Source organism: Pteropus medius, unplaced genomic scaffold (assembly GCF_902729225.1).
Source record: "Pteropus medius unplaced genomic scaffold, Ma_sr-lr_union100, whole genome shotgun sequence".
Classification (NCBI taxonomy): Eukaryota; Metazoa; Chordata; class Mammalia; order Chiroptera; family Pteropodidae; genus Pteropus; species Pteropus medius.
Window position 1 is genome coordinate 2,110,570 of NW_024346065.1, and position 14,159 is coordinate 2,124,728.

The 14,159-nt window shown below is 37.3% G+C and overlaps 1 protein-coding gene across 1 annotated transcript; it reads right to left on the reverse strand.

The window, feature by feature from the left end:
- Nucleotides 1-4: 4 nt before the first annotated feature.
- ATP6V1D (ATPase H+ transporting V1 subunit D) lies at nt 5-13,751 on the reverse strand. Its single transcript, XM_039875272.1, has 9 exons — nt 13,547-13,751; nt 9,222-9,339; nt 6,740-6,819; nt 5,338-5,405; nt 4,670-4,714; nt 3,589-3,692; nt 2,980-3,046; nt 1,582-1,660; nt 5-687 (listed from the first exon to the last, which is right to left on the reverse strand). Exons 1-9 carry the CDS (start codon nt 13,585-13,587, stop codon nt 546-548), a joined length of 744 nt encoding a protein of 247 aa, XP_039731206.1. The 5' UTR covers nt 13,588-13,751; the 3' UTR covers nt 5-545.
- Nucleotides 13,752-14,159: the final 408 nt, after the last annotated feature.

Genomic DNA, 14,159 nt, shown 5'->3' on the forward strand with positions numbered 1-14,159 from the left:
CAACTCATTCTTTAATCATTTTACTGTTTATACCATTGTCACATTTAAACTGGCAAAACTGCTCCCATGACAAATGAGACAGAGATGTGTCATGCAAAGAAAAATAAGTGAAGGTTTTCATAAAGCTTGAGAAGTACAGTAACACAAGGATGGCAGCAGCAATCCCAGACACAAGCGCCAAGTCATGCGAGTGGGCAGTCCAGCAGTAGTTGGCCTATGGTGGCTGGCCTGATACCTCTGCTGTTTCCTAAAGGGAATTTCCTAATATGCCTGGTAAGCCAATCACTTGTAACACAGATGTAAATAGAATAGGGTGACACTTTTGCAGAATACTACAGGTTCCTGGGCAGGTTCTATAATCTTATCTGTGATAAATGGTTGCTGAATTATGATTCTGCAAAGGTAAACCCACAAATGGACATCCAGGGAAATTTTACAACTGGTAAAATTCTTAGGCCAAAAAACAGCCACACATACCAAACCTATACACCGTGAACTAAAATGGTGCCATGTTAGGACCTCTGAAAGAACCAGAGCAGAGAAAATTATTCAAACAGAAGGTCCTCATCCTTCTCTTCAGCTAGAAGATTGGCAGGCTCCATCACCTCTCCAGCCGCTCTCCGTTGCTCCAAGTCCTTCTCAGATTTTTCCTTGAGAATCTTTTTCTTCTCCTGTATTTTCTTTAACCTGTAAAATAAAAGAATTTTTGAATGCTGTTTCACTACTAAGCAGGTTTCCTTTCTTCTAGTTTTATAATAAGTATAATGACCTACAAACTAGAACAATTTTTTTATTTCAATTTCAGTAATAAAGATTTGAGGTATAGTACATACATATTTCAAGCTAATAACTGATTTCAAAAGCTCCTATCCCACGGTAAATAAACCTTGAAATCCATTCCTTGATGATGGAACAGATTTTGAGCATTCAGACATTAAAATTTTGGATCATTTCATTTGGATCACTGAAAGACAGAAACTAAATAACCTTTGATGATTGACATTAAAAATCAAACTCAGACATTTACCCAAGGTCCAAAATGGCCATGTCTTCCCTGAATATGTCTGCCTTCACCTGTCCCCCACTTCTCTGAACCTGGAAAACTGGCCCTACTTGGTATTTATTGTCCCTACTAGTTCTAAATGTTCATAACCAATTATGTACATGCATCACTTCTAAATATTCTAATTCTCTAATGTTACTGTTTATACCATTATGTAATGCCCTCAAGTACTTTATACCTTCCTGGAACATACTCAACATGCAATACATAGTGGTTGATTAATTCTTTTAAATGTGGGAGACACCCAATCGAAATCACTTTCAATTTAAAGAATAATCAAGTCTATTAATAATTTCTCAGAAGGGCCAAAGTTTTTGGAGATGCCATGTTTTAGGTATGTGCAAAACTTGGCATAGATCTGTCTCCACAGCCTTTGGCAATATTATTTCTTATTTATCAGAATAAAATATAAGATGTGCCATTTAATTCTAAAGAATAAGCCAACGAGTCTCAGCAAATCTTGAGACTTTGGAATATAGAAAACAGAAAATTATCAGTAAGTGCCAAGTACAACAAACCTATAGAACTCTTCTCGCTCTCGCTCATCCAGCTCTGTGATGATATAAGCAAGGGTACGTTCAATCCGTGGAATGATGACTAGGGTTTAAAAATATATATACACATGAGAACTTAAAGCTTCCTCTTTTTTTCAAATTGCCAGAACTCATTTGTGTAATATTACTTATTTTTTCTAAATGTGAAACTAATGTACATTTCATGTAGAAAACAGAAAAAAAAAAAGTATAATCCAACCACCCTAAAGTATTGTAATTCTTTGGATATAAGTTCCTCTAGTGTCTTTTCTATGGACAGATAACATTGGACCATGATATATACAACACTGAGTATACTGAATTTAAATGAACATACAACACTGAACCACAAATGTTATTTAAAATACAGTCGATCGGCTGTTAAAAAGTGGCGCATTGAAGCAGAGAGAATGCAGCAAGTTGAGTTTTGTGTCAATTATGAGGTTCTACTTTACATAGATTCTGCCTATTCTGCTTCTAGAATGTGAACTCTTGTTGGAACTATTATTTACTCTTTCGCAATTCCATGTACAATGGCTGGCACTAGCAAGCAGTCAGGAAATGTGTTTTCAGTTCTTTAAAAAAAGATAACTTATTCTAAAACTGGGAGAGACCAAGCAAAATAATTTGCTATTCAAATTTTGCTTTCTTACATTAAAATTGAATAAATGTTCCTTTAATGAAAACTGAGTTTCTTGAGTAAAACGTATCAACACTAAGCATAGTTTTAAAATAATGAAATAAGAGCTGTAAAATAGATGCATCAAATGGGGAAACATTTTTTCCCCTCTTTAATCCCACCCCCGCCCCCACTTCCAGCCCTGACCTACGGATGTTGCCATCTCCCTTTAAGAACTGGATCTCTGAAAGTGGGGCACGCACCCGGGGCCTGGCGCACCCACGGTATGGTCTGTGGCTTCGCCTGGGGCGCGAACCCAGGACTTTCTGTGTGTAAAGCAAACGTGCTAACCACTACACTATGAAGCCACCCTGGGAAACTTATTTTTAGAAATCAAGAACAGCACAAGAACAAGACATCAGGCCTAAGGGAAAGGGTTTAATGTTAAATATTTAATGTGTTCAAAAAGATAAATCACTAGAAAGAACTAAAATTACTACAGCTCTACAGAAAGTGTTTCCACTCCTTAATAGCCAGAAATGAGTAAAATATTCCATAATTTTTAACTCACCACTCTTCTCTGTAACTCTCCCAAAATCATATACATCCTTCTATCAAAGCACTTAATAACTCTTTAATGCACTACTGACTGCTCTTCCCACTGTGGGCAGTATCTTACCCATCTCGTGGTCAGTGCCTGACTCCCAGCAGGAGAGGTATGGACAAGTGCATGAACAAAGACCCTCACAGCAGCTTGCACTCACCATGTTCAATGGCATTTACACGCCTGTTGGTTATCTTAATAGCTTCATCCAAAGTAACGAAGGAAGTCTACAATAAGAGGACATACTGATTATGTAAGCGAAAAGCCTTCCTGTTCACCTGGCTCCACTCAGTCTGCACTTGCAGAGAACATCTGGAAACCAAGACTCCTACTCTTCGACACGTTAAAAAAATTATTGTGATATGTCCACAGAGCAAATACAATCTCCATGCTATTATAATTTATTTACTTCAGACTTACCTAAAACTATAAAAATGGGAAAAGGAAAGAATCATGCACTAATGGCCTAGGTATAAACTGTCCACAAAAGAAAAAATATGGTTTTCATGCATAAACCATGTTATAGTTGCATTTAAGTCTACTACTGACTGTTGCTGAGTGAAACTACACCACTGTACAAGAATTTTGTTAGTAATAAAAGCAGAAGCCACCATGTCAGAAATCAGAACATCTTTGGCTTGTTTCACATATGGTCATGGAAACAGTTTAAAGTACTAAGTGCAGTATGCTCTGATTCAAGAACTGAATCTCCTGCACTCAAATAATAGAAATCAAACTGCAGGAATCCTCCAGCTCTTCTGCTACCTACCTGCAGCGAGGCTAGTTCGACCAGTAGTTCCACTGCTTTGGCATAATTCCTCTTTAATTTAGCCAATTGTTCCCCACCTCTGGCTAAACCGGTCAGTTCATAACCTGAAAGAACCAGTCAGACAACATGTGTAATTACAGAGTAACAACCCTCCCCATAAAATCCCCCAAAAGATGTCAGAACAGCAGCAAAATGGAAAAACAAACACACTATCGCTGTTAAATCAAACAGGAAGTGCCCATCTCACTCCCCCAACACTGTAAGGCATGCTGCTGAATAGTCTTCCACGAGGATACTATTCTGACTGTGCAGAAGTTTTAAACCAACCCTCACTTCACCAGGTTGCTGGATTAATCCATGTACCCCATCCCCTTTGCAGACCATACTGTTTGATGCTCCGGAATAGTGATGCACCCTATTAACGGGTGACTCTCTAGAACGCTCTACTTCTTTGAACTGCACTAAATATTTTATGTGAACCAATGAAAGATGGTCGCCCAAAAAAAAGAATACTTTTTTTGTTTTAAGGAAAAAAATACTTTTGTTTTAAGGGGAAAAAAAGTTGATTACTTTGAAAAGACTCAATAGAAATGAGTTAATACCCCAAAAATGCTGTTAAATTAGGAAAAGGTTAAACAATTAAAAACTTGAGACTGAGCTATAAAAATATAGGAAGATTCTACATTCAATTGCATCACAGTATCTAAGATCTTATTCTACTTTAGAGAGACCCAAACTGGAAATTATAAACAATGCATTATGGGTGTGGTTTATGCAGAAAGACAACATGTAATTCTAATCGGTGGATTCATACTCAAAGGCCATGACCTTGTATTTTTAAAACAGTAAATGACTATGCATTTATACATAAAGTTAGGCTGAATTAAAATGTTTTAAGACATGTCCAGTGTTTAATGACACACTTTTTGTTTAACTGATTAATTTGTCCTGACTGTATCAGATAAGGCTCTAATGCTGGAACCACTGAACTATCTAGCACCATGTTCCAGAATGAGGTTCATTTAAAGAGGAATCGGGAGATCCCAGAGACATACACTAACATAAAAAGTTTCACACTTACTGTCAGTTCCTTCATGATAATGTTCAAATACTGGCAAAGTAACACCTGTTAAACATAGAAAAAGGCAAGAGATTGTCTATAATTGTAACTGGTTTTAAGAAATGAATTTAGGGACCTGTCTTCTTACGTGTTTATTCCTATTCAAAAATCAAATGATCCTGAGTAATGAGGGATCCGGTTGTTATGGTGGGCTTTTTTCTTTCCGCTTTGAGGTATACTTAATGTATAAAAGATAGCACATATTTAATGCTTGCATTTTGATGAATTTAAGCATATGCATATACTCATGATACCAACACCAAAATCCAGGTGATAAACATATCCATCACCTCCAAAAACATGTCAGTTTTCCTCTGTATGTGTTAAGATCACTTGGTTATTACGAGATTCCAATCGTGGTGCTTTTAAGTGCACAACACCATATTATTCTATCGACACCATACCGTGCAGCATCTTTCTAGAATGTATTTATCTTGTATAACCATAACTTTATATCCATTGAACAAGTCCGGGCAACAACCAGTTATAATGAGTTTAACATGTAAAGCCAATCGACTTGTTCTAAGTAGAAAAGATTAACTGGGATATCAAGACCTTGCTGTAAAAACAGGTTAATTATAAAATGTCACCTTTTCTCCTGCAAGCGTTCTGAAAGATTGAAAAGTTACCTGCTACGTTATCTTTCTTCGCTCGAATCTTCACTTGAGCTTTATTTACATTCTGGATAACTGTGGTGCTGCAGGAGGGAAACAAGGCCTTGATTTAGTTCTCAGAGTGAGGAATAAACCTACAGAGACCCATCCAGTAATTTCAATAAGAGATGTCACAATTAAGTATGTTCTGAAAACTGTCTTTTTCCAGAAAAGGAAAAATACCTGCTTCCAGAAGAGGGCCTCAGAGAGCAAAGAATAAACGAATTTCAAAACACTGGCCATAAGAAAACAACAAAGAATGATTTTAAAATACGTGGACTGCATGAGTTTTCAGTCAGACATGTAGTGCACAGGTGTGACTTTAGGGATTTTTCTTCTGCTAATGTAATTTAGAGGAAATTTTCTTTCCTTCTAGGCTTGCTGTTCAAACCTTCTAGGTTTAGCTAAGCAGGCATTCAATTCCTTTATCCTGGAACCTACCTAACTTCCTTCCATATGGCTTTGTCTGACACCCCGCCTATTATCATAAAATAAAATGTTTTCCCCATAACTACCCTAAAACAAATTCATGCACCACTTACACACTACTGATTCCCTCCCTGTGCTGGAAAAGTCAATGCAAGTTGTTATCCTACCAATATTGGCAAAAATTAAAGTCTACTACTTCAAAAGGCCTTATTCCCCCCTCATGCTGTTAAGACCTGCCCAGCAGCTAATTCTCCTAGATAATACAAACTAAAAATGAAGACACTGTGTCATTGGGTAAAGAAACCTTTGAAAACAACTTCCACCTCTTCCCAATAGCCATTTGACTCAAAAAGGCACTGAACTTAAACTGAGAATAATAATGCTTACCTTGTCTACCTCACATGCTTATTTGGAGAATCACATAACATGTATGCTTTTTAAATATTTTTAAAACATATACTGACATGACAAAAGCCATAAAATTCAAAAGCCCTTTAAACAACCAATTCCATTCAAAAAAATTTATCCTAAGGAACTAATCCAATCGAAATAAAAAAATATATATATGCATGATGTTCATGGCACCTTTTCTAAAATTTCAAAAGTCTAAAGTCACTAAAGGTCCACCATTAGGAGAAAAGGTTAATAAATTATGGCACATCATCTAGGGAAAGATTATGCAGCTAAGTGGAAATAGGGGGAAATGTTTATGATACAAGGTTAAATGAAAATGAACTATAAAATGTTAAGTATCCTGTGCCTGTGACTATGTAACAGATACATGTGGGCAGTAATAAAGGCAGTGGTATTAAGGAGATGGGGCTAAGTGTTCTAATTATTACTAGTGTCTTTAAAGCGTGTGCTTTTTAATTTAAAATAGCTTTTAAATAAAATTATGAACTTGAAAGCACTTTGATTTTTTTCAAAACACCCCATTAAGTCTTCTTACCTGAAGTCTCCTGCTGTGAACTTGGCCTCAGCAAGTGAAAAGGCAGCTTCTCTCATCACTTCGCCCATCAACATTTTAGTCTGGAAAAGCGTAAACCAACAGCTGATTCAACCAAGTTTTTTTACAAAGAAAAGTCATGTCATAATTGTGTTCCTTTAATACCCATCAGCATTTTATGTCAGATGTGTATGTAAATATTGATTTGATAAGGATAAAATAAAACTTTCCAATTTTGCTTGAACAATTTTGGATATGGTCACTAACAATGTAAAACCACGAGTTGTATAATTAAAACATCAAAATAAAGACATTAAGAAATAGAAAGCTAAATCTTTACCGCAGGACTTCTATTATTGCTGAATGGGTCCATGATGATTTGCTCAAATTAATCTCCTAAATTCACTGCAGTACAGTCAAAATCCAAATGGAATAGTGATTCTGAAATAAATCCTCAAATATTTAATGTTTTGAGAATATCCAATAATTTTTTGAAAGAGAAGAAACACTGGGACAGGTGGGTAGAGAGTTACCTTACCAAATATTAAAAATGTACAGCTATCCTAAGGAAATAAATCTGGTACTGGGACAGTTAAGTCAATGAAATGGAATAACAGCTCGGGTCTATATGAGAATTTAGTAATGTAAAGAGGCCATTTAACTAGCCATTTATTTACAAAATAATAAAGCTAAATCCTTACTTATTCACATCACCCCCCTCCCCAAAATATCCAGAAAGTATTAAAAGTTTTTCAAAAAACCATAAAATAAGAACATATAGTAGAATATTTTCCTAATCTTTTTAGGCCTTTCTAAGCATTATAAGCAACGCAAAAGCTATATGATAGATAAGACTAGCACATTTCACCAAATAAAAATTATCATTTTTTTCAAAAGTTAAAATATAAAAGGAAGACTTGAAAATGTTTAGCATTTTACATACTAAAGAACTTCTACAAAAAAAAATAAAGAATTTCTACAAAAAAAAAATAATTCACCAAGAAAATCAAAATACCAGTAAACATAAAAAGATGCTCAAACTCCCAAATAATCAAAAATAGTGCAAATTAAAATAAGAAACCAATTTTAGCTCAATAGCTTGGCAACAAATAAAAAAAGATTAATACTCAATTAAGAAGAATTTAATAGGTCCTCTCACTAATTGTTATATGTAAACTAGTGTAACAATTTGGGGGGGCAATTTGGCAGTTATCTATCAAATACCTAAATGAATACATCCTTGAGATTCTAAAATTCTCTTCCAGAGATGCTAGCATACACAAAAAAGGATTCCAGAGTACCCTCCCAAACAAAATGGTAAAAAAAAAAAACAAAAAACCTACACATCCATCAAGAGAGAAATGGTTAAATTCTATTATCCATGCAATGAAGTACCATTCAACTATTACAAAAAATAAGACAGATCTAAATGTGTTGATGTAGAAAACTGTCCATATTCTGCCATGGGGTGGGGGAAGAGGGAGTGGGACAAAAACTGTTACAGAATTTTATTTATATATGTATATATAATACATATATATATATATTTTATATATATATATATATAATAGTTGTAAGTCTGTTATTAAAAACAGCTGTGTGTGGACACATATAGCTACATGATACTCTTGCTACATGCTTTACAAAAGCAATACTTTCAGTATATGCTACAAGAAAGGAAAAAGAGAAGAGAAAGTAAAAGAGAAAGAGAAAGAGAAGGAGAAAAAGAAAACAAAACAAAACAAAAGCAAAGAAAAGAGAAAAGACAAGACTGAAAGGCTATAAACAAAAGTGTCACAGAGAACTCCTTTGAGAAATGAGAGGACAGTTGGGGCTGGGGGAAGGGGGATATGGGAAAGAACCTTCACTTTTTTTCATATACTTCTGTATTCACACATCATTTATCCAAAAACCATTGAATTAAAATGTACTATGTGCCAGCACTGTCCTAGGCACAGGAAATACAGTGCTGAGAAGACAAAGTTCTCCCTCTCACGGAACTTATATTCTCTAGGGGGAGTAAGCAAACAAGAAACTATCATGCAATAGTACATGCTATGATAAACAATAAAATGTGACAGCAGTAAACATGGTGGGCACTTCACACTGGGAGATCAGGGATGGCCTCTAAAGAGACCAGAATGGCAGAGGAGCCAATTCATGAGAAGTTTTGGGGGAAAGAGCATTTGGGGCAGAAGGAACAGCGAATGCAAAGGCCCTGGAGGAGGATGTTAGGAAGAACGAGCCAAATGAGGTCAGAGCGGCAGGCAGGGGCCACATTAGATCGCATGGGGCCAGCAGGCAAGAGTAAGGAGTCTGGATTTTATTAAATGAACTATGTGAAATGCATTACTTTATAACGGTATTTTTACTTTTGAAAGAAAGAATTAATTAAAATAAAGAAAAATTAAAATGTCAACAGCCCTGCTAGATTTTCCTTAGAGGTTTCTAAAATAAATACTGTTCTAAGCAAAGTTCATTCTACCTCTATGATCTTCTTTAGGATCTGCCGAAATCGAAGCGTTAAGGCATCAGATTTTTTCTTCAAGAGGTTTCGACCTGTCTGTGCTCCTTTTAATCGAGCCTTCATGATGGTCTGTGCCCTATATAAACAAAGTTAAAGACATTTATTCTCATTGTTTAAAAGAAAAATATCTCTCCAATACAATGTTAAAATTACGCTTTATTTTTCAATGTCATGAGAGTAACATATAGCCTTTGTACCTGACAAGTCTAACTGGTTTCTCAATACCGTGGACTTCTACCCTCAGTGTTCCATAAACGAGAAGTTTATTTATTTAAATCAGAAATAATTTTTTAATCAGAATCTGGAATAAATATTTATTAAATCATAATAAAATTTATAAGTAGCACTACTTTATGATGCCAGCATAGTTTAAATTCTTATTTGATCTGTAAGTTAAAACAATATCTATGTTTCCATTAGAGGCACAGTAAGGTTTTAAGAAAAATCTGCCCACTAATATACATCAAAATCTGAAATGCACTTACCTTCAAGACTAACAATTTCACATTGAGGTATTTATCCTATAGATTTACTCTCGCATGTATGCAAAAACATGTACAAGGTGAAGGATGTGTACTCCCGCCTTATTTGTAATAAAAAAGGGTGGAAACAAGTTAAATGTTCCACAAATCATGGTTCATTATACAATGAAATGATATGCAGCCAGAAAAAAAGAAGAGGGTAGATGTACATGTGTTCTCTATATTGTACTGTCTTAGCTATGCCAAGTAAGGGATAAATGTGCTTACTTACATCGAGACAGAGAATTCTTCTAGAAAGAATTCATAGAAAGTGTTAAGTCCTGTGAGAAATGAGGCTGACTGAAAAAAATAGATTTACTTTTGACTACTACATTCTTTTGTACCTTCTGCATTTTATTCCACAACCATTTATTATCTTTTCTATAAAAGTGTGGTATTAAACACTTGGAGATTTTGTTTATTGGAAAGCACATCAAATAAGACTCTCCCCAACCTCATGGGAAGGGACCTTAACAGGCGCCTAACTGTGAATGGACATTTACTCCTGTCTACAGAAATCAAAAAACTCCTCAAGGACAAGAAGCTGCCAACACCACAGCTATCATCCCAAGACAGCGACAAGGCCTGTATACCTAAGCACTGATATTAACTCAGAATTCATTTTGTCTGTCTTTATCTGTCTGTTAATGGTATTAGCATAATAATTATACTTGTTCTTTGGCTTTTCCTATATAGTCGAACTGTTTATGATTGCTGAACACGTATAACTTTAATAATACTCCTCATGGCTTACATAAATGTTATTTTAAAAAGTGTAGCATTTTAATATTTTTGATATCAATCAAGACCCTTCTATCAATCATTTTATTAATTAGTAAATGACTACATAACAAATGAATGTAACAATTTGGTAACAAATGACTTTAGATAACTTACAAATGACATAGAAGTTAAGACTCCTAAGGAGTGACAAGCAGCTAAAGTCTCCTTATTTCAATCTTTTCCCATCAGAAATGCCAACCACATGCCAACTGCCTCCCCTATAGATTATGAATAGCATCAGATGAACAGTTCTCACTCTAACTATCAGTGGCTGAGTTCGCACTGACAGGACTCATGGGAATGAAGCTGGTTCAGTTTCCGGCCTAAGCAGGAGCTAGCCACCCAATGTGTACATTTAAACATACTGTATTGTTGACACCACCAGAATCTGAGCTCAAAGAGTTGGATCAAATTTAAGTCAAATCCTAGTACTACAGATTAGTAAAAAGGAGAATTGGTTTATAAAACTAGATTTACCATGCTAATTTTAATTTCTTCCTAGGTAATAGCACCTCTGTGAAACAGACAAATTTTCATTCTTGAGACTTGAAGAGTGACTTGCCCAAGGGTTCATAGCCCTTGAAAGTATATCCTGGATTTGACTGACTTTTGTTGACTTAAAATCCTTCATGCCTCTTTTGCTTCCACCCTAAACTTGTTTTGCTCTTTCTGGTACCTAGATGGGTATCCACCCCACCATTTCACAGGATAACACTGTAAGCTGGAACTGTCGGAAACAAAAGTCACGAGTGTATTTTTTAGCTTAACTCTTAAACTATCTGTTCTTTTACAAGTTTCAGAGCTGCTTGGCCCTACTGAAAAGTGACCTTCAGCTAAGATGACGGCTTTGTTTCCAGCTGAATCAAAGACATCTGACTACATGACAAAGTACCTGCTATTAGACTAAGGCTTGGGGAAAATATTTAGAGAAGCAGTTACTTCCTGTACCTGATACTCCTTTCAAACAGCAAGCTGAGTGCTCTCAAACAGCAATTTCTACCTTCACAACTTATCATTTTTCTTATCTAAGGCTGAAGAAGTTTATTTTCACCTCTTAGTCTTAAAGTAAAAACAAAAAAAATGTTAACATTCTACTATAAGATAAACACAGCCAAACAGTTAAAGCAGTGAAAACAGATTTTATGCAGTAACCACTGGCAGTAGGGGAAAGAGCTGAGCTCCATTCGATTTGGGCAGAGGTGATTGGGCATTTTAAAGGAAGAATGAGGGAGAGGAGTAAGAGGATTCTCAGGGAGTCAGAGAAGTGAAAAATTACAAAGGGTTGGTCAGTGGAAATACAATTAAGCCAGTTGTGTCTGCTAGCTGGCCAGTATGGAAGTTATCCCACAGAGACTGAGAAATAAAAAGGCCCTACCTTTCCTGATGATTACATTTCAAAGAAATGCTTTTTAAGTCCTAGAGAAAGGAATTTCTAAGTTATAGGAGAGCCATATACATATACAAAGAAAAAATGAAGAATTCATCATTGTAGGCCGTTTCCAGTGAATGCCCTAAGAAAGGGAGGGCAGGCGTCAGGTGTTACCTACAACAGTAAATTCTCCTGGCAGCCCTGAGCTTTCTTAGACATTTTAATGGGGGCTGGGGTCATCCTAGAAACACAGCCTTAAGACGCTAGAAACTATGTTATAGAGTTTCACTGTCTCCCAGTGCAGAGGTTTGGAACGTGTCAGTCACTGAATGCCGGAAATTCTGCAGTTCTCACTACCCCAAGGATCAGTCCTTATCTATTTCGCAGGCACTGTCTTTCTCCACAACTGACTTGATTCCTACCTAATACATACAGCTATTAGAAAGTCAGTAGGTGAAAGTAAAAAAATAAACAAAAAGCCAAAAAACAAACAAACAAAAAAACTTCATTTAATGAAGAGCTGTAGCCACGCAGGCAGAAGCAGAAATCTAGGTTTGGGGTTTGAATATAACTCTTTTATTTTAAGAGTCCTTGGATTCTGAGAAAAAGGTCAGGATGGAGAAAAACAACAGAATACTCCCAAAGAGGCTGGACCACAATCAAAAGATCTAAATGTCAGAGCCAAAACTGATTTTCTGCTCCTCATTGAAAAAAAAAAAAAAGAAGAGGAAAAGGAGAGGTGGGGGGAGAGGGCAAATAAGAACAATCTTTACTTTCCACACATTGTTAGGTACATTTCAGAAAACCTCAAAATTTTCTTTACAGACTAGCCAAACACCTAGGACGATATGCTATTTCTCCTGCCAAAGAATTCAGGCCAAAAGAGAAAGGCAGCCCACAGCTGAGCAGATTCCAAAGTAAAGGTTCATTCAAGGAACATTTTTTTATGGACTGTCTGTGGATTAATAATTAAGACACTCTCATCGTGAAGAGAGATTACAGTCAGTGGGAAAGATATGTAAACAAATACTAGCCACTTTACAATGTGATGGGTGACATGAACAGAGATCTGAACAAGGTGCAATGGCGATAGAGCAAAAAGGAGCGTGTGAGAAACTCAGGGGTATCTTCCCACTGCAGGTCTTGGGGTCTTGGAAAATGAGTAAGGGGATCCAAAACTGAATCTGACGTCCACGCTAGAGCTTTTCGATTCAACTCCAAGTGTGTATTTGAAGTCTCTTCTATATGCTTCCCACTGCAGTCAACTTCCCTTCTCAATCCTTTTCTCAAACCTCGTTAGCTTGTCCATCTCTTCGCTAAACTGGGCTCTGTTAGGGCAGGAGTGGCGACGATTTATAGTTATATAAATCCAGTTCCCCGTTCAACACGGGAGTGTGGACTGGACCTCCACAAAAGCCAGCAGGCGGGTGCCTGTTTCTATGGGCTAAGATCGCTCATAGTAGTCTGGTTCACGAAGAGGAATGTGTGAGGGAGCCAGGGAGCCTCGCTCTGGATTCACGAAAAGAGACTGGGAGGCTCAGGAAACGTCTAGAAAACCAGGAACTTCGCTGCTGGCCCAAGGCTCCAGCCAAGCGCATTCTTTTACTTACATTCGCGAGGGAAAGATTTCAATTCGGTCTTTGCCCGACATTCTGACGATGACTGTTCGGCTCGGGTCCCCGGCCGGGCAATCGTGGTTACAACAGACCCAGCCACCGTGCCTTCCTCTACGGCAGTCAGCTGGTGGTGTCACTTGACCCCTCCTCGCGTTGCTAAGAGGACAAGCACTCTTCAGTTCCGCTTCCTGTTGGTACGTGGGGTGGAGAGGGGGGCGGGGTAAACGTGGGAGGAGGAGAAGGACTTGAAGAAGGCGATGCCCGGATGTTCAGGCGCGCGCACCATGAAACGGCTCCTCAATTCCGGCTCGCTTCCTAACCCCTCCCACTCCAGCTCCCACGCGGCTGCGCAAGTCTCTGTAAGCGCGGGGGCGCAAAACCAGGAAAGAACACATGCTCTCTTCCTCCACTGGCTGTCGTTCGTCACAGCGCCACCTCATGGTTGACCGAAACTTTGCGCGAGCATTTATTCTTCAGGACCAAGGAATCAGAGTCCTACCACTTCCCTACGCCTTGAAGATTATCTACCGAAAACTAAAGCTAGCGAGAAAACGTACTTTTCAGGTTCTCCTGTAATCCACATTCTTCCTTGTTCTTGGAGGACCTG

Bases quoted from the DNA above. Each gene is read 5' to 3' on its own strand.
- ATP6V1D (XM_039875272.1), bottom strand. From the start codon at position 13,587: ATGTCGGGCAAAGACCGAATTGAAATCTTTCCCTCGCGAAT. The intron at 5,406-6,739 runs GTAAGAAGACTT...TCCCTCCTGCAG, and splicing joins TTCACAGCAGGAGACTTCAG to CACCACAGTTATCCAGAATG. The intron at 3,047-3,588 runs GTAGGTAGCAGA...CTCTTATTGTAG, and splicing joins TCGAACTAGCCTCGCTGCAG to ACTTCCTTCGTTACTTTGGA.